Here is a 25,042-nt window from a genome sequence, read left to right as displayed (position 1 = left end):
CTGAGTGAGGCCACTCAGCTGATCAGAGGCCTGAGCACTGCTCCTGTGAAGACAGGCAAAGAGTTGGGGCTGCTTAGCCTGGAGAAGAGAATACCAGAGAGTCTTAGAGCAGCCTGCCAGTACCTAATGGGGGCTTACAAGAGGGCTGGAGAGGGAGTTTTTACAAGGGCATGTAGTGATAGGACAAGAGAGAATGGCCTTCAGGTGAAGGAAGACAGATTTAGGTCAGATGTTGGGAAGATACTCTTTCCTGAGGGTGGTGAAGCACTAGAACAGGCTGCCCAGAGAGGTACCTGCCCTCCTCCCTGGAAATATTCAAGACCAAGTTGGATGGGGCTTTGAGCAACTTGGCCTGGTTGGATCTATATGATCTTTATGGTGCCTTCCATCCCAAACCATTCTAACATTCTATGAAATATATCTAGAAGTGTTGAATTTAGACTGTGCTTGTGGCTTTTTTTGGTTGTCTTCTAGTATTTTGTAGGTCAAATGATAATATGTGGTGAACCACTAATGTACCATATAAACAAAACAGGATTTTACTTCCATTGTTTGGGAGCATATTCCCAGTGACCACTGTTTTTTCTTTCCAAGATGATACTGTGTAATAAACATTGCTCTGATAGCTTTCCACTTTTTAGGGGCCAGTAACAGCTTACCAGACTTTCTCAATAAAAGCAGTCAAATAATGACTGCTGAGTTAATACTTTGACTCTCATATGCTCTGCTATAGGTCTTTTTTTTTTGCCATGGGGAACAGTATCAGGTATTTCAATTTCAGCTTCTGAAAGGGGCTTCATCTGAAGAGCTACCAGCCCCATTCCTCTTACACAGCAAGGCCAGTGTCTTCTCATTACTTGTGCTTTGTGTCCATGTCCTCTTGCATTCATCAGATTCTGGCAGTTACTGCTGCTCAGCATGCACACACCTACCAGGCTGCCCTGGGAGCACACTAACCACACTCCTGAGTTTAAGGCTGTCTGCTACTTGCCCTGGTGAGTTCAGGAGAAGTGTTAGTTCCATCTCTTTGCAGCAGATAATTCTGCTTGCAACTTGCAGTGGGATTTTTTTCCGCTCGCATAAGTTGAAGGGAAGATTAAACTGGTTTTTTCTAACAGTGTGTGATTTTTCTGACTTGTCTTCCATATCTGTCTTGAATCCTGACTTAATCTAGGATGTGTATTTTAAGTACATTGAGAGCACAAATCTGAAAACATTTCACTCTTGAGTTTTGGTCTGTCTTTAGAAAGAATCAGCACAAGATGCATGTGCAGTTCTGACAGGTAGGTTTATTAAAACTCACTGGTCTGTAGCCCTCTGTCTCATACTTCCATCTTGAAAAGACACTTTCATATCCTACAAAAACACCTCTCTGTAAATCCTTCAGGCTTATTAAACAGCATGTGTGATTTAACAGAAGGTGCAAATTAAAAAGATGGACACGTTTATTAGAACAGACTGAGGTTTATTTGAAGACAGCTTCTCAAAGAAAATTAATCTCTGAAGCAAAGCTAGAAGTCATGGATTGGTACCTCTTAGGAGCACTTCTTAGTTAAGTTCAGGCATCTGTACAGAATTATTGATGTCAGAGTAAGCCAGCCATACTCTGTCACTGGAAAAAGGCAATCACTTGTAGGCAGACATCTGAAATAGGTTAGATTAATGATGCTCCTTTTTTCTCTCCATGTACCATCAAAGGAGTTTAGCTGGGTGATTCAGGTGGGACTGCCAGCTGTGCAGACAGGTGATGCTGGGGGAGAGGGATATAGCTGCTGTCTTCTGCTGTCCTCTTCCTTTGTGTACTCCTCCATTCAACCTCCCTTTCCCCTATTCTGTCTCTTGTGAAGGCACAAAGCAGAAAGCTTACAGCCCTTTTTGGAGAATAACATGTTTTTGCTTCCCTTTTGCCCTTTTGTTGTCTTGCTTCAGCTTTCACTCTTGCTTATGTCTGAAGACCACAGGACTTCACATGTCATCAGGAAGGCTTGTGGATGCAACAGAATTGCTAAATACAGTGTCAGGAACTGTATAAGAACAAATTGCTCCAATAATTGGTCTCTTTCTGGGTTCTGTAACCACAGCTGTGCCAGTGCTGTGTATGGAACATGCAAGACAGCTGAGTCTTAATTTGAAGAACTATTCTTCTAAGGCAACTATATTGTATGCAGCTATTTGTAACTATTAAATAATAAAGGAGTCTTTGAAGTAATGCTTTTGAGGCTAATAGAAAGTAATGGTGCATCTTTCATTGATTTACTACATTTTTTATCAGTTTTGTTAATGCATTTTATTAGTCTGAATTTTAAGAAGCATTCTTTTTCCACCTTTCTAATTATTCAGGAAGGTCTCTGTAGGGAAAACAGACTTGAGATTTGAACAGTGAAGCTGTTGTCCCAACCTAGTGAATCCAGTGAATTTTTGACTTGTTTTTCTTTTCTCCTAAGCGGACGTTGGTAGATAAGCAAAAGCTGCTGACCCAGCAACATGAGGATGCAAAGGAACTGAAGGAGAACCTGGATCGTCGAGAGCGCATTGTCTTCGACATTTTGGCAAACTACTTGAGCGAGGAGAACCTAGCAGACTATGAGCACTTTGTGAAAATGAAGTCAGCCCTCATCATTGAGCAGCGAGAGCTTGAGGACAAGATCAAGCTGGGGGAGGAGCAGCTGAAGTGTCTGACTGACAGCCTCCAACCCGAGCGGCTCAAATAAGGGCACTGAGTCCAACCAACAACAACGGGAAAAATGGGAAAGAAGGAAGGGATAGGGGAGTTTTCAAGTATACAAATGAGTATCTTGGCTTGCTTGAGTGTCTGGTAGAGAAGCAAGTGCACAAGAGAAAAATAGCTCTCACAACAGCAATAATGCTCTCTTTCTGGTTTTTTTTGAATGATGTATTTAATTTTTTAGAACACATTTTTATTGGTGGACTCTACAGCTGTTCCTCATTGCTAAACTTCCAGAAAGCTCCACGAAAGAGGAGAGACTCTTAACCCTTCTGCTCAGTATGTTCAAAGTCTGTGGCAGTTGTGCATGCAAACAATGGTTTTTAGAATAGGTTGTATACTTTCTTTATGTTCAGATGCTGCACAATCTGCTGGAAAACCCCACAGCAATTCATGAATGCACATACATTTAGAAGCTCTAAATTTAGTGGGTTTTTATGTTTTTTAAAGACACATTAAATAGGGGAAGCATGCTTCTTATAGCTAATATATTCAGATTGGTGAAATGCAGTGTCACTGATCCCGTGGCATCAGACACTTTTTTGTAATATTGTATATAGGATAGCACTTTCCCCTTGCAGAAAACAACATTAAAATCAGTCTAGTTAAATGCTTCTTAAGCAGCTTGCAAATCACCTAATGCCTACCTTGATGAAGATTTTTTTAAATTATTTTACAAGACATATTTGTAGACCCTCTTAATGCAATGCAAACAATTTTCTTTACCAAGTCATACTTGATTTAAGAAATGGGCTGGAAGTACTGTGCTGATTTTGTTCAAAACATTTTTCATCTAAATTATTTAGAAGGCTCATTTGCTTTTTTGTGCTTTTTTAATGCATGTTTTTATTCTTGTCCCAAACCCACTACACTTTATGGAAATAAATGTAGATTAAGGACACTGCTTGTGTTTTTCTTCTGGTTGTGATGGTTTTATGTAGACGAGTTATACCGAAGTTTACCTACATAATGCTGTTTGTTCCTCTTTTTCAAACTACCAAATGCAATAGAAACAATTCTTCCATGTAAATACTGTGCATTACTTGGAGCAACTCTGTGTTGTAACTGTGAACATAAGTGGGGCTGTTTGCTTGTCTTTTCCATTAAACAGCGATAAAGGAGAGGATGTTAGTTCACAGTATCAGATCACTGCTTGTGTTCTCCTAATACTGCTATTGACTTAGATAATTTTCAATAGCTCTAAAAAGAGGTGCTAACTCATGTTTGCAGTGCAGTAATGGGATATGCTAACTTGTTTAGATACCCACAGTGAAATTCTGTAGTCTTAAGTGTCAAGTTCTATGTTAAGATAAAGTTTTGCAGGCAAAGAAAGTCTTGGAAGACTTTGTGTATATGCCATTTCCATTGTAGTAAGGAAAAGATTTCTCTCTCCTCAGACAAATAGGTTCCCCAGCCAGAAGCCATTTTCAAGGCTGATGTGAATGCCAGTCTGTAGCTAAGCAGGCTGAAAATACAATCGGTCAGTTGTTGAAAAGAGAGAAACAAATTCTTCCCACTACTCCTGCAGTATGGCAACATTCACAAGAGTTTTTCTGTCCTTCTTACCTGAATCCTCTCTTTTGTGGGGAGGGAACTGGAAAGGTGCTGATCAGTGAATTCCCTGTGAGTTGGGGAATTGGGGAGCAAAAGTCATCTGGAGCCAGTTCCTTTACAGACAGGTGCAAACATTAAAAGGACTGTTGTCCCTGCACACACCCTTATCGTGCACTACTTTGTATACCTGGACCAAATTTTGATTGAAATGATGTTGATGTGCATCAGTTGAGGTCAAATGGAGCTCCCATTTTACAAGACCTACAGCTGACCTTAGTTTTGTCCTCCTAGTTCAGAAATGTAGTCTTCTGGCATCTCACAGTTATTTGCTGCTATGTTCCTAGGACAACTGGTCCCTTTGTCCTTAAACCTATCCCTTAACCATAACAATCCCAAAACTAAACATAAATAAATTATGCTTGTCTTTTAGCTTGGAAAAAAGTGTGCATTGTTTTATCTGTGGGATTTTAAAAATTTTACATATTGTGGTTACTCTGAAGTGTGTATGTGAAATGTGAATAATGCTATAATTACAGTGTGTTTGTATACAGTACTTTGATTTAGATCTCTGTTAAAAGGTAGCAATACTGTGAAAGCTATATCTATTATCCCTTTCACAGAACAGTTATGTAGACACAATTATCTCCTTTCCTTTTTCAAAACTGTTGGAAATCACTCACCCTGGAAACGCCTCCCAATGTTATATGTAAATCTGTAAATAGCTGTACTGTTGCTTTTTGAAAAAAATCTGGTGCTAATGTTTTGCCTTTGGCTTCCTGGGGATGGCTGTTTCTTCATCCTTTGTTGTTCTCAATTCTAGATCTCTTTGTATAGTGAAAGATTTCCACAATGCTTCTCCAGCTGTTTGGATCCTGCAGCCCAGAGTGAAAATGTACAGTTTTCCTGCCTGACACTTAACACGTACCTACTGACAAATGGTATTGCTTGACTTTGCGAAAATAAACTGTATATTTCAATGTAGAGTTATTTTTTGTGTACAATGTTAATGTCAAAAGCTACTTCTTTGCTTTGCTGCTTTGCAGTGTTGGCCATCTCGTGGTGCCCATCAGTAGTGCTTTTCAAGGCCAGGCCAGTTATCTTGTGGTCTGAAGTAGTTTGTTGTCTTTGCACAGCTTATTTAATGTGTTGAGTAATCAATCATTCTCAAGTTCCCAGTGTAAGTACCAGAAATGTGTCCATGTCTATTTAGTATTTTAAGAGTGTGAATATGAGATGGCAGAAAGGTAAAATGTGTTATGAGGTCGATAAAATAAATGGGTCTCTCACCACTTACAGAATATGTACCAGGGGAGCAGTTTAGATTTTCCTGCTTGGGCAATTCCACTGTTTCAGCTTCATCCCACGTTTCGAATGGATAGTTCATATGGAAGTATCTAAAGTCAGTGGTGTGCAAGATTTTTTGCAAGAACTGATGACTTGTGAACTCTCCAACTCTAACAGACTTTCACAGAAACTTCATTTTAATGGGGATTCTCAGGTTAACTGCAGAATCTTGTGCCTTGTTGGGAAACACTGGCAAGTATGCACAAATTTATAGTGAAGGTGACCACAGATCACAGAACCATAGCTTCCTCCTGGAAATTAATTGTCTGGGATTGTCTGTGGAGGTCTTATAAAATCTGGGGAAAAGGAGTTAGGGAAAGAAAAATACTTGGGTACCTGTAGGATTTTTCTAAACTTCTTTTCACCCTTCTTCTCCCTCTCGCTCTTTGTACATGGACCCACCTGTTTGTGCCTGTTTTTGTGAGCATTAGGTATAATCCAGGATGGCAGCTCTAGAGGAATAACAGTCTAGTTTTTGTGTACTATTTGAATTTTTTTTTAATTGCCTTTCTTTAAACTGAAATTCAGCTCTTTTTTTTTTTTTCTCATGGGGTACTTGAGACCCTCAGGTTTCAAAGGAGTCACCATTTCATGACATAATTTCCTAATGAAGTTCTAGTGATTGATTTTGGTGTACTTACTTTTGTTTCAGCTTTTACACCTGAAGTAACCTGTTGGCAAATAGTTCTAGCAAGGCCTTATGATATGCAGTAGAAAGCAACTCCTATTTTAGTGGTGTCTGGTCATTCATTGCAGCAGTTTAAAGGCCTGTTCTAATTAAGGGCTTCTCAGTTGTGCAGGTTTTTTAGAGGATAAGTCAGGGTTTTTTCTATATGCTTCATCAGATCATGCCCACAGAATGTTATGAAAATTTAACAATTACAGCTTTAAGCTGGATTATATATTGTCAGTTGTCAGCAGTGGTAAATTGGTCATCACATTTACTTATCACAGTTCCATTCGAAGTAGGTTAACCTACTACTTTCCAGAGGAAAATTTGAATTGAAATAAATTGGGTGCAGTTCAGTAGCAGGAGGTAATTCTCAGTCAGGCTACAGTAGCACACCTACAAGCAGAGCAAGTATCACTTCAGGACAGGCTACAATAAACACCTTTTTCTTGGTTGTAACTGTGTGGGCCAGTGGGCTGTTGTGTGTCTTAGGCTGCGTTTTATTTTAGTCACAGCACTTCAGCTTTTCCTGAGCACAAGGCTAGCAAAATGCAAATTTTTTCCTCATCTATTAAAAATCCTCACAATGGTTTCATTTTTAGATACTTTGATATCTGTCTTGGAGGCAGGCTCCTAGGTTTTGCAGGGGGAGATGGCCTTGTGGCTAGGATGTGCCTTCCAGTACTGCCCAACAAGTCAGTGTTAGTCAAGCCTGTGTTCTCCCTTCCTCTCAAGTCCCCTCCATGCATCAGACTGCTTCCTGGGAAAGTTAACAAGAGATGTATCTCAGACTGTCATTACCTGTTGCTGGTGCTGGCTGCTGCTGGGGGTGGGATACTAAGAATATTTGTGGTGAATTCTGGCACCTCTTCTGGGGTGAAGCAGAAGTAGGAATTCTGTGTATCTCCTCCTTTTTAGGTGTCATTTGTTAACCTACAACAGTGCCCCTAGAGAACAACCAGATTCCCAATGCATTTCATCTTTCGTTGGAATCTTTTAATTTGCTGCTTGTGATTGTCTTAACACAGGAGAGATTTTAATTAGAGCAAATGGATTTGTGACTGTGAAGCTGAAGAGGTAGTGGCAGATACAGAAAAATAACCGTACTTACTTTCAGTAACATAATATCTCCAGCAAAATGGCATCTAAAAAGTTTGCATGCTACATGTCCCAGGTGAGAACTGTCAAGAATTTTAGGTCTGTGTTCCTATATTTTAATGGAATTGATGAAAGAAAGCCTTTTCTTAAGCGCATACCAAGCTGCAAGTGTATTAACTAAACTATTCATTCCAAGGAACTTGTGTAAGACAAGCCCGTACTGGCTCTGAGGGAGCTGTGGTCTGATGTTACTAGGAGTTGTTGATTTTGCTGCTGTTCCTTGTGACAGCAGCATTTGCTGGGCTCCTTATGGAGAACATGTTCTGGAAATGGTGTAATGGATGTCTGCTTATAAGAGTTTTACCAAAACATTGTTCCGGTGGAGCTGTGAAGTCCAAAAGCCTGAGAGGAATTAAAAAAACCTTCATGATGACAATCATTTAGTTTCAACATCTGTTTCACTTCCCAGCTGTCTGCTGTTCCATGGTGTTTGTTACTGATGAATTACACTTGTGTCTTTTCTCAAAGCCACAGAGAAATAGAAATACAGTGAGCAGTTGCAGGCTAAATATTAAGCAATGGAAGGAAGATAAGATTGTTTATCTCAGTATCTAAATATGAAAGGCATGAGTCCTGTGAATACTATTCATTGCCATTCCCAGGAGTTGCAGCTTCAGCAGCTTTCTCACACAGGTATGGTTCCTCCAAAGATAAAATGGGAAAACAAGCTGTGATGATTGAAAGTGGCCAACACTGACTGGAAAGAGGTGGAGCAGCCATTCTCTTATTAATGGGGTGATAAATATCACAAGGAAGTGAAAACCAAGAAACCTGAAAGGATCAGTGCCCTGAAGGAAGAAAAACTAAACCAGTGGTAAAGTGCTTCTGAGCTGTGAATTTCCTGTTTTTCTTTCTCCATACATGACATGGCAGAAGTGTTCTGTCTCCATGTGCTAGGGCAGGCTTTTTAGTTACTATAATGTAAAAATACCTTAAAGCATCTTTGAAAATTCAAGTTATGGGGAATAACTCGGAATTTCAGATCTCACTGTGTAAGACCATCATGTTCTGTGCATTCACTGACATACACTCCTTTCTTGTCTCAGGGGTCACTGGAACAGCTCTCTGGCACTAAGGAGCCTTGAGGAAGTTGCCCTTTGAGGAAGAAATCATCTTTCTGTGTGGTCATCCTAAAGTCACTAAACATCCCAGCTAGCTGCACATGCTGAGATGCTGAAGTCATACGAGCTGGGAGCTGAGGGTGTTTACAGCACAACACACATTTACAGAATGAGTGACCCAGCTGGTTCTCTGGGGCTTTGCTAACCTTACTGCCACCTGTTTGGAGCTCGATTTAATATCAGGCTTCTGGTAGGGCAGAGCAATACCCAATTCCTGTTCAAGCTGGATCATTGTGTTCTGCCAGAAAAGCATAATTTAGAGAGCAAGAAGCTGAAGATCTAAATATTCAGCCTTTCCATCAAAAGGGAGTAGAGGATCTTGGGTTTCTGTTCCCAAGACATTCTTACATAGTTCATGGTAGGCCATCAGTGAACTTGAAAGCTGAAGTACTCCATGGATAAGTGTGACCAGAATGTGCCCCATTAAACAATTTTAAAAACCCAGCAATTTTCTTCCTACTTTTACACTATAGGGAGGAAAAAACCCCGGGTGAGTAAACTTCATTGTCACACTGGTTTTGCAAAGGTGGAGTTACTTAGACCAACATTTTTTGCAATGGGCAGTTCCACCAAACCAATAAAAGATTATTACAACAGAAGCCCAGTGATAATGGTCACTGTTTGCAACATGTATAGCAAACAGTGAAGAGGAAAGTTGCACAGAAAAAAAATTGGTGGCTGGGTGTGTACAAGCAAATTATCATTTCATATGGTGACATGCAAAGCAATTAATCAAGGAGAAAATGATGGTGATCACGTGAACTAGGCAGTGACACAGACCAGGCTCTCTGAACTGTGTGGGATCACAGTGAATGATCAATTCACATGAGCTCTATGCTCTAGGAAAAAGGCTGGAACACAGGAACACAGGAAAAGTAGTAACTTGTGATGCAACGTTGCTGAAAACTTCATATTGTGTCTCATCCCACAGTCTGTATCCAATGAAAAGGACAGGAAACTGAGAGAAGAGACTCACATAAATTATTAGAGTTATATCATAATATAACAAACTCACTCACTGATCAAAAATGGGATTTAAAAGTTGTCGTGTGTGCTTTTGAGCATCACATACAGCATGAAACTCGTTTGAGCAGAGGAAGCCCTGTCAGGACCCAGGGAGTGTAAGACAGATTCATGAAAATAAAAATTAGGCACAAATGTTCAAGGGTGTCAGGAGTGATGTACTGTTGTCATAAATGATGGGGAAAGTGCAATGTGAAGTTCTGCCATAAAGTCTCTGAAGTCAGGAAACTGGGAATGAGAATTTTATGGTCACAATAAATCCACCTTTTGTGTTTGCTGTTCTTACATTACAGTCACGTACCAAGGTGTGACTGCTTCAGTAAATATTTAGATTGCCTACAGTTTTATAACAGGGGTCTTTAAAGAGCAGCAGTAATTATAACATGGCTTTGGAGCTGACAGGTCAGAAAAGGTGGGAGTTTACAAGCCTTTGGCTTGTTAATGGGGCTTGAGCACTACAGACAGCGTGGCTCAGACAATTTTTTTTCTTCCATTACAGGCCCTCTCCACACATGCATCTATAGGAACTGCCTTCTCCTTTTACTGGTTCAATTAATTACTAAGTTTGCTTTTGTTTTCTCTCCTGTGTTTGGGGTTTCCTACCAGTACTCCTGTGCTGACCAATTTGGCTACCCATAAAAGCATTCCTCTCTTCATCAGAACCTTCCAGGTTCTGTGGAAATGTGGGTTATCCCCACATTTTGAAACTGTTGCAGGCTCCAGCATGTGCTGGAGCATTTATGACTTTTCATCTCTGCCTTGTAAGCTGGCTATGGAGGGCTTTGAGGGAAAGCAGGGACAGTGTGACACTTCTTTCCCCCATTGCCCAAGTAAATGACAGACCAGCACAAGGAAAAAGTAGAGCTGTCCTGCCTTTGCATTGGAGATACTGGAATAAAATGCTTTTGAAAAGCAGCTTCCCTTCACATATTTAAGGAATTTGCCCTGTCTGGAGCTCTTTACAGAACTGCATCCTTCTGTTCTCCACTGACATCCAGCTTGTGGCTGTTTGAGTTTTCATAAGAAATCTGTTTTGCTTTCTGCAATATCCTTTTTTTACTTGGGTACTGGGTCACCAGAATATTTCTATCTACTTCCTACTGCATTAATCTAAATAGGGTACTGGTCAGATGAAAGATCACAGTCATTGTTTAGCTATTGCAGTAGCCAGGAATTGGGGCAACGGTACAGAAACCCTTTTAGGGTGTCAGTAAAGATCCTAAAGATCTTCTACCTCAGATCATGGTCATGATCAGCTAATGAACAACCAGTTATTCATGTGGTCCTCCTAAACTACATGCAGGGAGTTGCTTTGTAAAGCTGTTAAATCCCCATGCTCTGTTACCAGCTAAAGGTTTCTACTGATCTCTTACTTTCATTTCCTTTAATGAAAATTCATTGGTATTTGATTTCCTTGTCACTTCTAACAGCTGATAAGAACAAGCTGCTAAAGCACTCCAGTGAAGTGACAGAAGCCTGGTGTTGTAGCACTGCAGCTCTCTCAGAAACATGGCCAAGGCAGAGTGAAACCCCAGTGTGACATGTTGATAACGTTTTCCCATCAGGAGGTCTTTTCAACTGGCTCTAAAATGTCAAGTCTGAGGGAAATGTCTTTGTTAAGCTTTGAATGACCTACTTTTGGGTATCTGGGAATAACCAGGAGCCTACCCAAACCACAAGAGTGCATCTAATTTTAGCAGCCTTTCATTTCATGCGTGCCAGCTTTTGTGTTCTGCATCTCCGGGAAAAAGCATCAATTTCTTGCTGAGCCAGAGACAAATTTCATTGGTTTTAAATCAGCCCCTTGTCAAGACACAATCACAGTGAAATCATTCCCCTTAAAGTTTTTGAGCCTGTAATAGTCATCTCAATTTTGCTTCAAAAACTAATAGTGAGCCCATTCCAATGTATCTACAGTTGGTGGTCTCTGAAGAAAAGGTCTAAAGAGCCCATGCTGGAGATGTTCCTCTGTTTAGATGGGCAGCTGCTGGGCAGCTGTGTTTGGTGTGTTCCCACTTCACCCAGGTTTTTAATGGACCAATAGTAAAAGGGTTGGGTTCTCTGTAGGAAGTTTCTGTGAGTCTTCTAGCTCAGTTGTAAGGGAATCTAGGGAAAGTTAAGGACAAAAACAAAGGGATGTTAGTGTGCCAGCAGGGGCTCTGAAGACATTACTAGTGATGTAAATGCTGGACAAAAGGTCTCTGACATGTTTTGGATGGAAGAAACACTAAAGAGTATGTGACCATTGTTAGGGATATCAGTGCTGTGCAAGATTGAAAGGAATTCAATTCAGTCAGATGTGAGCGAGGTATAGTCTCCCTAGCTTGTAATACCTAAATTGGACATTGAACACTGTTTCTCTTGCTGGGAGGGATAACATGTAATCCCTCGCATATAATGTCAGAGTCCACTGTAATTTCAGACTAAAACATGTGTTTAAATCCCACCCACACTGGACCAGTGGAACTAACACAGAGAATAGTAGGGACTGAGTATTGTAGATGTTTATTTGGAACTTCATAAAACAGAAATCAAGGCTACACAAAATAAAATGGCATAATCACAACAAACCTATTAGCAAGTTCTCTGGAGCCAGAAAACTTCCCAGCCGATGGGATTAGCCATAAGAACAAGCAGCACCTGCTGGCAGCTATAAACGGGGTCGGTGTAGTTTGGGATTGAGCTGAGTATCTGGTAATGTGGAGTCCCTTGAGGCTGGCAGTGGGTTGCCTCTTCAGAGGCAGCTGTTGACAATGTATTTGTGATCCCTGCTTGAAGAGGCCTGGGAAAAACAGGCAGAAGGGCTGGGCTGTGAAGCACTTAATGATGAGAGATGTGTTGAGTTTGGTAGAGGTGTTTGTCTCAGGACAGCTTGGTTTGGCCATAAAGGCAAACAGTTAGGAAAGGTGTTCATGGAAATACTTTCCTTAGACTCAAGTGGTGGTTTAAAAGGCCCGTGTTTAGGGTTAGTGTTGGATTTGGAGAGTTTCTGGTCTGATGATCTGCTGAGGACAAGCAGGGAGTGACCAAGAATGAGGATGCAACAACTCTAATCCCCAGTTCACTGATCACAGAGTGGCAAGCTGCTGCAGGGACTCTGCTATGCTTCCTGGAAGAAGTAGCCTTTGTCTCAGAAACAAGAAGTGAGAAAATATTTGTACCTGAGCCTCCGAGCTCTTCAGGGGCTCTCAGCTGCCTACGTGGTCCCACTGGGCAGTGGATCTTGCACTCGTTTTCAGTGTCTTTTTTTCTGACTGGTTTTTCAATGTGTAGCAAATACAAGGAAAAATAACTTGAAACAAATATTTCCTGTTCTGTGGTATTTAACAATGAAATTGTAAACCACAGAAGAGATTGGGCTTGATCTAAAGGTCTTTGAAGTCAGCAGAACTATTTCCACTGATTTCAATGTGCTTTGGGTCCAGGCCATGGAGGAAGAAAGCAAATGTTTTCTGCCTCAAAAAGTATTAACCATTGACATTCAAGAAACAATAAAGTCTTAAGTTTAAAATGTCTTCCATTAAATAAAGTGTCAGAAACTTAGTTAATTTCTATCTTCTTCCTAATAATTTGTCACTATTACACTAAAAAGGAATATGTTTATAGAACCCATAATCATACACTGAGAAGGAAAAAAACTTAGTACTGTCATTTGTTTCCTATCTTCTTCCATTCTGTCCTGAGTGTATTGTATTTCTCACTGATGTAATGATGCTTATGCTGGCTCTTATCACAGATTGAGCACTGTAGATTTCCAGTTGAACTAAACTTCACTGTAGTGATGGTGACAGACAAATATATGAAAATATATTTTTCAGTATAATCTCTTAAACTTCACGGTGGGTTTGGTTTTGTTGTTGTGTTGGTTTTGTTTGCTTTTTCTTTTTTTGTGAACTGAGAAGAAATAGGTCAGAGACAGAGAATTTGGTAAGAATTGTTCTTCTGGGAGTGGTGTAGGGGATGCCTCTCCTATCACAGGAGGAGACAAATAAGGGTGTGGAGCAGCTTCATGTGTAAAATCAGCAATGGTTTTGCCTGCAAATTTTGTCCCACACAGCTATTAAATGCAAGAAAAGGAATCTATCTGCCAGCTGCCTAGTGCCCAAGGATGCTGTCCTTGTGAATCAGCAGCCCTGTCAGGATGTCAGAAGGCCATCCTGAGTCTGGCAGACGACAGCAGCCCACCAGGGTGTGTGTGCTGGGCTTCCTGTCACGCAGCAGCAGAGCCTGAGCAGCTGAGTTTGCCTGTGCACCAAGCCAACCCCATCCAGCTGTGAGCAGCCAGGGAGGAGATCCCAGCCTGGAGAGCTGCAGGAGAGGACAAGACTCTGTTGTCATGGCCAGGCTGCATTATCTGCACAAAGAACCAGTGAACTGGCATCAGCTGGAAGATACAGCAGGAGAGGATTAAAGCTGATGCAGAAAACAGGAGAATATGAATGAATGACATTTTTCAGCTTTCTTTAGTGATGGCAATGACCAGCCATTGTGCATGTTACAATGACAAGAATTTTTCAGTGAGAAGAACTTTTCAATGAGACCTTCACATTTCAGGGTACTTCTATGAAATAAACTTGTCTTTTGATACCAAGCTTTGAAATGTCACAGAATCACAGAATATTCTGAGTTAGAAAGGACCCACAAAGATCACTGAGTCCAGCTCTTAAGGGAATGGCCCATACAGAGATCAAACACACAATGTTGGTGTTGTTAGCACTGTTCTGTAACTAGCTGAGCCAGTGCCTCATTTGGAGTTTATCAGAGTTTAGAACAGAGTTCAAAGAGAAGAAACCAGGATGGAGTTAAGAACTTTCTTCCAGTTTGTAAGAGCCATTGTTTACATTCATGGGAATACCATGAAGCAAGGCAAACATCACAGAATTTTAAAAAATGTGTGTGTTTTTCTAAGCATCTGATAGCAAGCATAGTACTGTTTGTACTGAAGTATGGGTGCTGCCAACCAGAGTCTGTCAAGAGAACTGTTCAGCTTGAATTTTCTCCTTAGAAAAAGTCCTCTTTCTCCTCTATATATATTTCTTCCCTCTGCAGAGCTGCACTAATTCAAGTTGCATAAATTGCAACTTAACAAGAAAAGAAGAAAAATCTAACAAAGAAAGGATTATTAAACCATTTTGTTTTCTTTCAGATGAGAATTCTGGGTCCTTTGGTCAGTCTGGGGCATCATGGTCTTAAGCTGAAAAGTCACGTAATCAAAAATGTAGATTTTCTGAAAGGGTATCTTACAGAAGACTGTCATTTCCATGGGTTATATCTATGTTTTGGTAAGTGTTTTAAAGCAATTAGAATAAATGGCATATGGCAAAGCTTTCATATTTTTATATATTAATGATTAACTGACTTCCTACCTCTTTGTTGACTTAGTGGGAGAGTGACAAGGAACTGAGAGGTACCTATTTGGTAGCGTAACAAGTTGGACAATTTGCACGGGCATTTTTTTCCACCTCCCTTTTGGATCTTGCTTCATCCAGCTGACACTGCTTCAAAGCCTTAGGCAGCTCTCAGACTCAGAGAAGTAAGTTCCCCCTTTTTTTTTTTTTAATATTACTTATTTTATGAAGTGCTGATAGAGAACAGATGGGGAGAGATTTAAGTATTTATTTCTTTTCTATAAAAAATGCTTTCCTAACTGGGAATTGAAGAATTAAGTTTTCAAGCATTAAATCATAGAGATATTGCTAAGAAGAGACCTTTGTAATTACTATACTGTTGGGTTTTTTTAAATTCCCTTTTTGCTGAAAGACATTAAACAAAGGATTTGGCTAGTAAACCAAATAAAAGTCCAATAAAGCTGCATCTAGGCTATAATACTTTTCAAAAGCAGGATTCGAATGAATTGATTTAGAAATGCCTGTTGATTTAGAAATGCCTGTGATGCCTGGCATCATCTAATTCAAAAATATTTGCTTAAAACATGAAATAAGTGAAACAATTTAATTTCTGCTTACGTGGGCTGGGAAAAATAATTGTATGCTTATTTTATATAAGAAGAGTTTATCATGAACTTTCCCTTTAAGCCAGTTACAAGCTGCAGTAGAATTCCTAGTTTTTTGGCAGGCGAGTGGGTTCAGACAGGGAGACTCAGACATCCAGTGTTGGAACATTTTTTAGTGTATTTTATTTTAGCTGTGCTATCATTTACTAGGAAGCAAGTATAGTCTCCTATCCTTTTGGAAAGCTCTCCTTGCACCCACTTCCTCCCATGTATGAAGGAAACCTCACCAGTAGGTTGCTGTGAGCAGGCTCGGTGCTTTCCCCCTGCCCCTTCCTTACATGCCCTTGGCTCAGGGGATGCTCCTGCCTCCCAGCCACTGCCTGTGCAGTGCTTTCAGGCTGACATTCAAGTTTCTTCAGGAGTTCTAAATTTCTCCTGCAGCTCCAGGAAGCTTTAGTTGCTGTTTTTTTGGCTGGGAGGTGTGACATCTTGGGTGACATCTTCCCATGCCCCGGGTGTGTGTTCAGTGCCCTCATCTTCCCAGTTGTGTGTGAGTTCTCTGGGACCTAGATGTGGTTACCTTATTTACACTACTGAACCCTTTTGCTCTTTTAGCTGTGCCAGACACCCAGAGCAGGCAAGTTTTTGGGTTCCCTCTGCTTGCTGAAGCTTCCTGAAAGGATCCCATCTCAACACAGCCAGGTTATCTGCCTTAGTTTTTCAGGGGCTGTCATTCCTGGAATGTCTCTAAAGTGTTCCACTTTGGCTCCAAATGGAGCTCCCTTCAAGACAGAGACAAAACAATCTGTAGCAGCTCTGATAATATGGGGTCATCTGGGTCCATCTCACTGCCTACCAGCCTCCAGTTTCCTTATGTAACAAGAGTTCAGGATGGGCTCAGCCACAGAAAAGCAAATTAGGGTGTGAAAAAAACAGTGAAAATATATAGAAACTATCAGTTTCATTTTGTTCTATTATCAAAGCAAATAAAAACATTTTCCTGAAATAAGCAAAGGACTTTTACACAGCTAAGTTTCAATGTATTCTTACTTGATGGAAGAGAAATGAAGATTTGGTTTTGCTTTAGCTTTCTTGTTCTGAAACATAGTGAATAAATGGAAGCAGCAGAGATATAACATTGGACACTGACATTTGGAGGGACAGGGGACATAAGGCATGTTAAATCTGGACATACCCTACAAATCTGGACAATGACTTTTAAGACTCTAGACCCCCCTAGTTTGTCTTTTTTAACTGAAAATAAGTATGTGACAGCTAAAATCTAAACATGAGATATCAGAGTTCAAGACTTTGTGAATGTCAGGGAGATGTATTCAAGGAATGGGTCATACATAAATGAAGCTAATTTTATTTCTAGGACAATAGGAACAAAAGAACTGCCACAGTGTCTATTTGAAATGTCTGTTAAAGAAGGTAGGAATAGACTGATTTGTCCAGTGGTGGCTGATTTATCCTGGACCACAGCTAGTAGATGGCTTTAAACATAAAGCTGTCCTTCGGCCAGAGCTGTGCTGAAACAGTGGTGGCAGAAGGATAAAAAACATTTCTGAAGCTCTCTTCTACACACATCCAAACTCAAGGATCCTAAGGCATGAATACAGTCTTTGAATATCATGTCAAAGATCATGCAATTTGTGTAAGACTTCCACAGATTTCATGACAAGACCCAGCTCCATCTCACATTTCCCTGCAGTTCCAGTGTTTGAGATCTTATGTTGGTGACTGGCCTATCCAGCTCTGCCTGGTCCCAGAGGGTAGGAGACACTGCAGAGGGGATGCTGCTGCTGGGGAATGTATTACCCAGCACACACCAACCAAAGGACCTCTCCTAAATGGCAAACTCCCTTCAGTGCCTCTGAAAGCTGCAGCCCTCTTGTTCTCAACCCATCATATGAAATGATGAATTTAAAGACAAGTCTGGTAGGTGATTGTGTGGCTGGGGACACTTCCTTATGCCACCCTACCATCTGGACATTTGTCCCTGGCACAGGCCTTCATCTCCCCAGGAAGGAGCCTGAGACCCAGTAACCTGAAGGGCCTAATTATATTTAAATGCATGAATTAAGAGAGTTTGATAGCTTCTTTTCTCTCTTGCATTTACCTACAGGGTTTTAAGTATCTGTTTCAGGAACAGGGTGAGTTTTAGAAAGCAGATCTGAAACCCAACAGATGCATATAGACTACTGAATGTAATTAAAACAGCTTTCTGGAAGACACAGTATTAGAAGTGAAATGCATGTGGTGTAAATGAGGTTTCTCTACCCTCAGAATTGATATCACAGCCCCAATCTTTTGTTACTAACAAGTACTGGAAGTAAAGAAGTGTTGACAAAATTTCAAGTTTCTCCATTTCTCCATTTCTGTTTTTTCCTGCTGCTGAGAATATCAGGAGGTGGGACTGTGGCCACAAATAAATGATCTATTCAACTGCAACATTTTGTTTGTCTTTTTAAAGGTAAGCCTGAAGCACAGATGACCCAAATCCCTCTCTATGAAACCACTTGGCAGTTGTGAGAGCAGCTTGCTTTTATTTTTTTCTCCTAGAAGCAAGCTTGCAGCTGTAGAAAAGTCAACATGTCTCTCAGGCATCCTCTTCGTTTCTTGAAGCTAGGAGTGGGAAACTCATGCTTTTCATAAAGAAAAAGAGCTACTCACTGTGCCATACTTAATTGAAGTAAAATCAGTAATAAATACAAAAGGATCCTCCAAGTTTCTATTTTTGGATGAATACACTGACATGTATCATCTTTTACTAGTAACTTCTGTCTTCTCATTGCAAATTTGCATTGAATGCTAACAAATTTACATTTAATATGCACCCCTATGAAGACAGGCTGTGAAAGTTGGGGCTTTCAGCATGGAGAAGAGAAAGTTGTGTGAGGAGCTCATAGCAGACTTCCAGAATCTGAAGGGAGCCCACAGGAAAGCTGGACTCTTCGTCAGGAACTGTGATAGGACAAGGGGGAATGGCTTCCACTGAAAGACAGTAGGCTTAGATTAGACATCAGGAGTAAATTCGTTATGTGAGGGTGGTGAGGCACTGGAACAGATTGCCCAGGAAAGCTGCAGACTCCTCATCCCTTGAGGCATTCAGGGCCAGGCTGGATGGTGCTCTGAGCAACCCGGTCTGGTGAGAGCTGCCACTGCCCATGGCTGGGGGATTGGAACAAGATCTCTTTAAGGTTCCTTCCAGCCCAAACTATCCTATGATTCTGTGATGCTGTCTTGCTTTTACTTTAGTTAAAAACATATATGTGAAGGAAAACCCTTCCAAATGAAGGAAATGAAAGATATATTTAGAGAGAAAATGGCTGCCAGGTGAGAAGCCTGTAGAAACAGTTCTCTGTTTTTTAGCTACTGTTTCTAGGCTTTCCAAAGACAATCCCCAGAAGCTGCTGGGCTGCTTGTTGGACTGAACTGAGTAGATTTTAAATGAAAGTACAGATGAAATCATGGGACACTGAAAGATGCCACTCAAAACTACTTCTCACTTCTTTCACTGAATAGGGTTTTCAGTCAGGATTTTCACCCACTGACAGACGCCACACAGACCTGGCTTGTTCCTGCTGGCCAGGTTGCCCTTGTAGGCTGACTCCATCCCGTGAAGTCTGCAAAGTTGGAATGCTGAAATCTGCAGCTCTGAGTGAGCTCTTGAATCAGGAAATGCATGCCAGTGACAACACCTAATTACTCAGAAGATCTCCTGTAACTGACTGAATATGAGTTCATTTGCCTTGGGACATTTCATCTAGTGATTGTGTTACATCATTGTATTATTCAGACCATATAGGTAACCCTACTACACCAATTAAATTAATTCAAAATATTTATGTAATTACTAAAGCATGAAACTAGCCAGTGCTGTCTGTGTTAGCACAGCCTTTGTGACCTGGGCTTTGAACTGTTTTATCCAATATAGCTCAAACATGCAGGGACTGAGCTTTCACATTTTTCTCCCAGAAGGCTGAAAAGAGCATTTGCATGGGGACAAGAAGTTTTACTCCAATTAAAAAAAAAAAATTAAAAATTAAAAATTGGTTGTTTTTTGTTTGGTTTTGGGGATTTGCTGGCACTGCTGGTATTTGAGCCAGGTTCAGCACCTGCATCACCCACCTGCTGTGGATACAGACTTGTGCAGGGTCATCCCAAGGTCCAGCTGAGGCAAAGGCTGACAAAGCCCTGACCCAGGCCCTGTTGTAAATCCCAGCCTGTTATGATCTACCTTCCCTCCCTCCTTTCTTTCCTCTTGAGCTCTCACAGCAAGGGAGTCGCTGGAATGGCTGAAATCCTGGAGGACGACGCCCTCTGCAGCTCGCTCCCAGTTTTATTTGGCATCTGCAAGAGAAAAAGTCGTTTGGGGATTTTTTGGAAGTGCTTGCCACTGTAGTTCTGAAAAATCAATGTATCTGTCTACACTTGGGAGAAAAGGAGTTTCCCTGATCTTCTTTGCCCAAACGTTTCCTTTAAAATCAATGCTTCTGACAAGTGATACATACCTGTTGTCTCTTCATTATGACAGCAAAACCTGTAGTATGTTTATTAGTATTCATAGTTATGGACTGGAACCAAGAACCAGAACTTTTTTGAAAAAAAAAAAATTAACATGTCTTCATGCATAAAGAAAAATCCTGTAACTATTTTACCTTGATATTTGGTCCTTATTTTCATGCTGAAGCTCAGTACCAGGAGGTCATTAAGTATAGACTTCTGTTTGACTTTCCAAAATAGACAAGTATGAGAATTTTAATTTAATTTAATTTAATCATCGACTTCAAAAGTACTTCTTTTGAACCTTAGTTTTTCTCTAAGTCAGTGATACCAGGCTAGATCAAATATGTTCCAGCGGGCAGGGTGTGGAGAAATGAGCCAAAATGAATCATTTCCTACATAAGCAATTTTTTGTATGTCTAGACACCTGATAACTCATCTAAAGCCCATCTTGTTAGCTGCTTGTTCTTCAGTGTTCTCAGAACTTTTCTATAAGCCTTAAGTTCTTTCATTCCGTGTGTTTGATTGTTCTGTGTTTTTTTGAGAATCATAAAGGGGAAAAAAGATCTTTCCCTAATTTTTAATTTTATAATGCAATTCTGGACATGATTCTAAGTATCTCAGCACATGCAGGCTTGATAGTGGGCTCAGAATTACATTTAGTCTCATTTAATTCTGTGAGCAGACAGTTGGGTACATTCAACCAATAAAGTTATATGCTGATAATGCACTCTGAAAAGCTCTTGATGATAAGGATTCACCTGCTGACATATCTTTTATGACCTTGATATCAGCAAGTTGTTTAAATGAATGTTTATGATGTACACAAGAAGTGTTGCAGACATATGGGCTCTAGACAAAATGTTATCTTTATGTGGTTTGGCTTCTCTCTGATGCACTGATTCCAAGAGAAGCCGAATGGAGTCAGCACAGGACTCCTCTGCTTGTGCTCTTTCCTGTCCAGCACCTTCCTGTCGCTGGACAGGAACAGAAATAATTCTATTTTGAGGTGGAACTGGGACAGAAAGAGGGGCTCCGGTGCTCCATGCCTGGTAAAAACATTTAATTAGAAAGAGGGGTTTATAATCATTTTGTAAATGACCCAGCAAATTCATGAAAGTGTTTTAATTGGTTTCAGTTCAAGTAGACAAAAATACAAGAGACTCTTCCAGAGTAATTTTCTCCATGCTTGAGAAGATTAAATGTGCACTTGCAATAATGGAGATTAATATATCCCACAGGAAATCAGTCCTATTGGAGATACATAGATGAACTGATAGGCCAAAATGATAAAATTGCAGATGTTGCTGTGTTTGTCTGGCATCAAAAATAACTCTGTCCCATCCTCTCATGGCTGGCATCACCTTCAGGACTGAAGTAAGTATGTAGTGGGTACTGGTATGAGAAGATAGACACTATTTGCTTAAGGCCTTATTGTTATGAACATATTTCTTTTTTAAGATTTCCACAGGTGGATGCAACTAGATTGTATTGCCAGCTGATTCTGGTTACCTTGAGATCAGTAAACAGAAGAATTGTTACTTTAGTCTTTAATGCTCAGTGGGCAAAACATGGTGGCAGACATATCTTATTAGAATCAACTTGGTACAGTATTTCTCCAGTCTTGAATGAAATAGGAGCAGTAGAAGAAGTATTTTAGAAAACTTATGAAATACACAGATCCCTAGAACCTGTCAGATTTACATAAATTAGGGGCCACATCTTCACTTATCACAGATCATTCCTATAAGTATTCAACAAATTGTATAAAAGACATGGGCAATTAAATGTTGATTTGTTTCTTCTTTTTTCTTTTCTTTTTTTTTTTTAATACAATAAAACCCTAATTTGCACTCAGAATGTATAGTCAGCATACAAATCTTAAATCTGAATAAAATATTTTCCATCACAGTTTAGGATGATTAAAACTGGGCAAACTGGGAAATTTATAATAATTATAATATTATATATATATAATTTATAATAATTATAAGTGGGATTTGCAAAAAGGAGATCTTTAGGGGGGCTGTTTAGAGATTCTTTCTCCTCAAGTGATACCATGACAAATACAGAATTAAAACCTGTATGTTATTTGTCCATGGATATTAAATTTCAGCAGTTCATTAAAGTTGGGGAAAGATGACTACCATCTTCCCTCCACACAAACATTTTCTTTTTCACTGACAGGTTCACCTATTTACCCAAATAATAATTGCCTCTGTCATTTTATTTTTTGTTTCTTTGCAGTGCCTCTCTCTCTTCACATGGCGACTGTGTCTGTGACAGAGCAGGAGAGCTGCAGAGGATGAGCTCCCTGGTCAGCACCTCACACCTCCAGCTTGCTGCCTTTGCTCTGGGCACCATAGGCTGGATCCTGTGCACCGTTTCCATGGGAATTGTGGAATGGAGAGTGTGGCACGTGGACAACACCACTGTCATCTCCTCTGGCATTGCCTGGGTGGGGATTTGGAAAGTCTGCTTCATCAGTTACCTTCATGTCTCACCTGGCTATAGAGAACAGTTTTGCCATAAATTCAGTGGCTATGACTCCTTCGTCCCCTATGAAATTTATGTTGCTCAGGGTCTCATGTTGATTGCCATGTTCATGGGCTTGCTGGGACTGGCTGCTACAATATTTGCTCTGAGAAATGTGTATATGGGAATCACTCACAAAACTCTCATTGCCCCTTTCTTCCTGGTGGGTGGCTTCTTGTACATATTTGCTGGTCTGTGTGTCCTGATTCCCGTGAGCTGGAATTTCTATTCTGTAGCTCACAACCAGAGCATAGCTTTTCCTCCTTCTTACTACATGCCTTCCAGTCCAGAGGCACAGGAAGCTGGTGCTGCCATTCCTGTTGGGATTGTGGCTGTCATCCTCCTGCTGCTAAGTGGGACATTTTCTCTCTCGTACAGATTTCCCATGACTGCCAACACTATCATGAAATCCTGACAGGACAAATCTCCCATGCTATTTCAGAACAAGAGCATAGTCAAGAGATAAGGACAGCAGCATGAGTGGTTGTAAAGTTAAGGAACTGCAGATTTTAATTTTATTCTATAGTAGCCATGCTATTTTCCTATATGAACCAGTTGAGTCGCCATCTTAGTACTGATTACCTATTACCAGAGGTTTGTTTTTGAGATAATTGCTGTTGAGCAGCAAATGTGATTAAATTTTGCCAGTCGTCCTCTTTTGTATATACAAACATTACTGACTAATTTATTTTTTTGGTGTAAAATACTATGCTAAAAGAGCTGACTTTGAACTGTCCTGTAAGAAAAATGTGAAGTAACATGTATTAAATGTGAATTTCTTTCCTTGTGGTACAAAACTCTTTCGTTGTCTATTTAGTTACATCTGTAGCAAAGTATGTTTCGTGACAAGTCAAGACTTTTAAAACCAATAATATGATTTTCATCATGGTTGTGTCAAATGACTTTTCCCTGAATTGTCTTACAAATGTCTTGCCAGATTCTCCTCTTCCTCTAGGGCACATAAAGAGCCATTCCTTTATTGCTTCTGTTTTTCTTTCAAGCTATTTGCATTTTATGTTGCAACATGTTTGCCTGTGGGGAAGGTGTGCTCCTTAGTTCCTAACTGAGGCAGAGCCAAAAAGTCTGCAAGTGTTTGCTTCTTCATCTGACACTTCATTGAATCTAAATGTATTGCAAAAGACGGAAATAACTTGTACAAGTTGTTACAAAACCAGTGTCAAAATCAGTACTCTCAGTAACCAGGAATACTCAGTGCAACTTTCAGGTATGATTCATCTGATGTAGAAATCTGTCAGTCACTTCAGGTGCTGTTTATGATCAGTGTAGAGACAAAGAGTGCCTTCTTCCAAGATGCCTAGAATGGCTGGGAGATTACATGCTCCCTAAAAACCTTCTCTTAACTCACTGTAATAGCCATAGTAACCACAGTTGCTAACTGTGGCACATATAACCAAACTTCACCCAAGAAAAAAAGAAAGAAAAATGGTTCAAATACTGCACTAAGGGCAATTTAAAAAAAGAAAAAAGTTTAGACATTTGGAGGAATGAACCAACAGTATTGACAAACAGATGATCTCTTGAAAGAGGTCCTCAAAATATTGTTGCACTTTTAAAAAATGCTACAGAAATCTAAGTAATTTAGTCTTACTCTTTTAATTGTCCTCCATTTTTAAAAAATACTCATGGAATCAGAGAAAGAAGAAAATATTTTTTTTTTTAATGTAATAATTTTTGCAAGAGAGGGCAAAATGCCAACAAACAAGGACATCTTGCTGGTGGCTGTTACTACCCCAGCTTGTTCTAAAGGTCTGATTTTTCCTACGCATCTTCCCTTGGGCTTGACTTTGCTGTACTGTCTGACAATATAGAGACTCCACAGCACTTTCATTTTCTCTCCAGGCCCTTCTGAAACAGCAGATTTTCTCATCATTGGTACTGTTTTCATTGCTGCAATGAAATAATCTATCTTATGACTTTTATGATGTTGTAATATAATTTCAAGTGATGTTTCAATGAAGGCAGTTTAATAGCTCATTTCTTATATATTGTTTCCAGTTTGGTTCCTAAAGTACATTCTTTACAATGTTGGTAGGTTTTAGTCTTAAAGGTAAAAATCAGTAGTACTGTCATCTCTTCCCTCAGAGCCTTCAATAATATTAGATTATATCATATTATATTTGTAAGGAAAAAGAAAAATATCTATCCATGTTTATGCCACTAGTAAACTTATTACATTAGTAAACTATCAATATTCCCTGGCAAGTAATTACAACTTTAAGAGAAAATTAAAGTTTTTTGAGTTAATATATGCACAGAAATATCAGCAACCCCAACTGTATTTGTTTACTATATTCACTAAATCATTGGGTTCATTTGGCTAAAGAAAAAGGAACAAACATCATCAGGGACATGCCAAGTTTCTGTGTTGCTGCTACTGCTGTTTCCACTGGGAATTATATTCATCTGTACCGATGTGTGGCTGTGAAACG

General features: G+C 40.0%; 2 protein-coding genes across 21 annotated transcripts in view; both read left to right on the top strand.

Moving 5' to 3' along the window:
* SHROOM2 (shroom family member 2) overlaps positions 1-5,260 on the top strand; it is a 118,248-nt gene extending 112,988 nt beyond the window's left edge. For all 18 annotated transcript variants that reach the window (XM_086880122.1, XM_086880126.1, XM_086880119.1 and 15 more), the window contains one exon: positions 2,445-5,260. In XM_086880122.1, the coding sequence (XP_086736248.1) occupies positions 2,445-2,711 (267 nt within the window). In that variant the 3' untranslated portion in view covers positions 2,712-5,260. The remainder of the gene's footprint in view (positions 1-2,444) is intronic.
* Positions 5,261-15,054: 9,794 nt separating this feature from the next.
* CLDN34 (claudin 34) lies at positions 15,055-23,389 on the top strand. Of its 3 annotated transcripts, none has more exons than XR_015284218.1 (2): positions 15,055-15,128; positions 21,299-21,384. XR_015284218.1 is itself a non-coding variant. In XM_023918354.2 (2 exons), the coding sequence occupies exon 2, from the start codon at positions 22,363-22,365 to the stop codon at positions 23,005-23,007; it is 645 nt and encodes a 214-aa protein (XP_023774122.2). In that variant the 5' UTR covers positions 15,080-15,128; positions 22,305-22,362; the 3' UTR covers positions 23,008-23,389. The 3 variants fall into 3 exon arrangements, 2 of the variants coding, with proteins under 2 accessions (XP_023774122.2, XP_086736259.1); XM_023918354.2 differs by lacking the exon at positions 21,299-21,384 and adding an exon at positions 22,305-23,389 and having other exon boundaries at positions 15,080-15,128; XM_086880133.1 differs by lacking the exon at positions 15,055-15,128 and adding an exon at positions 22,305-23,105 and having other exon boundaries at positions 21,355-21,434.
* Positions 23,390-25,042: the final 1,653 nt, after the last annotated feature.

This window comes from Cyanistes caeruleus, chromosome 3 (assembly GCF_971803275.1).
Source record: "Cyanistes caeruleus chromosome 3, bCyaCae1.hap1.1, whole genome shotgun sequence".
Lineage (NCBI taxonomy): Eukaryota > Metazoa > Chordata > Aves > Passeriformes > Paridae > Cyanistes > Cyanistes caeruleus.
Note: the sequence above shows the minus strand (reverse complement) of the source record. Positions and strands in the feature narration are given on the sequence as shown.

What these genes read in the sequence shown, in the direction of transcription:
- CLDN34 (XM_023918354.2), top strand. Translation starts at nt 22,363, where the DNA reads ATGAGCTCCCTGGTCAGCACCTCACACCTCCAGCTTGCTGCCTTTGCT.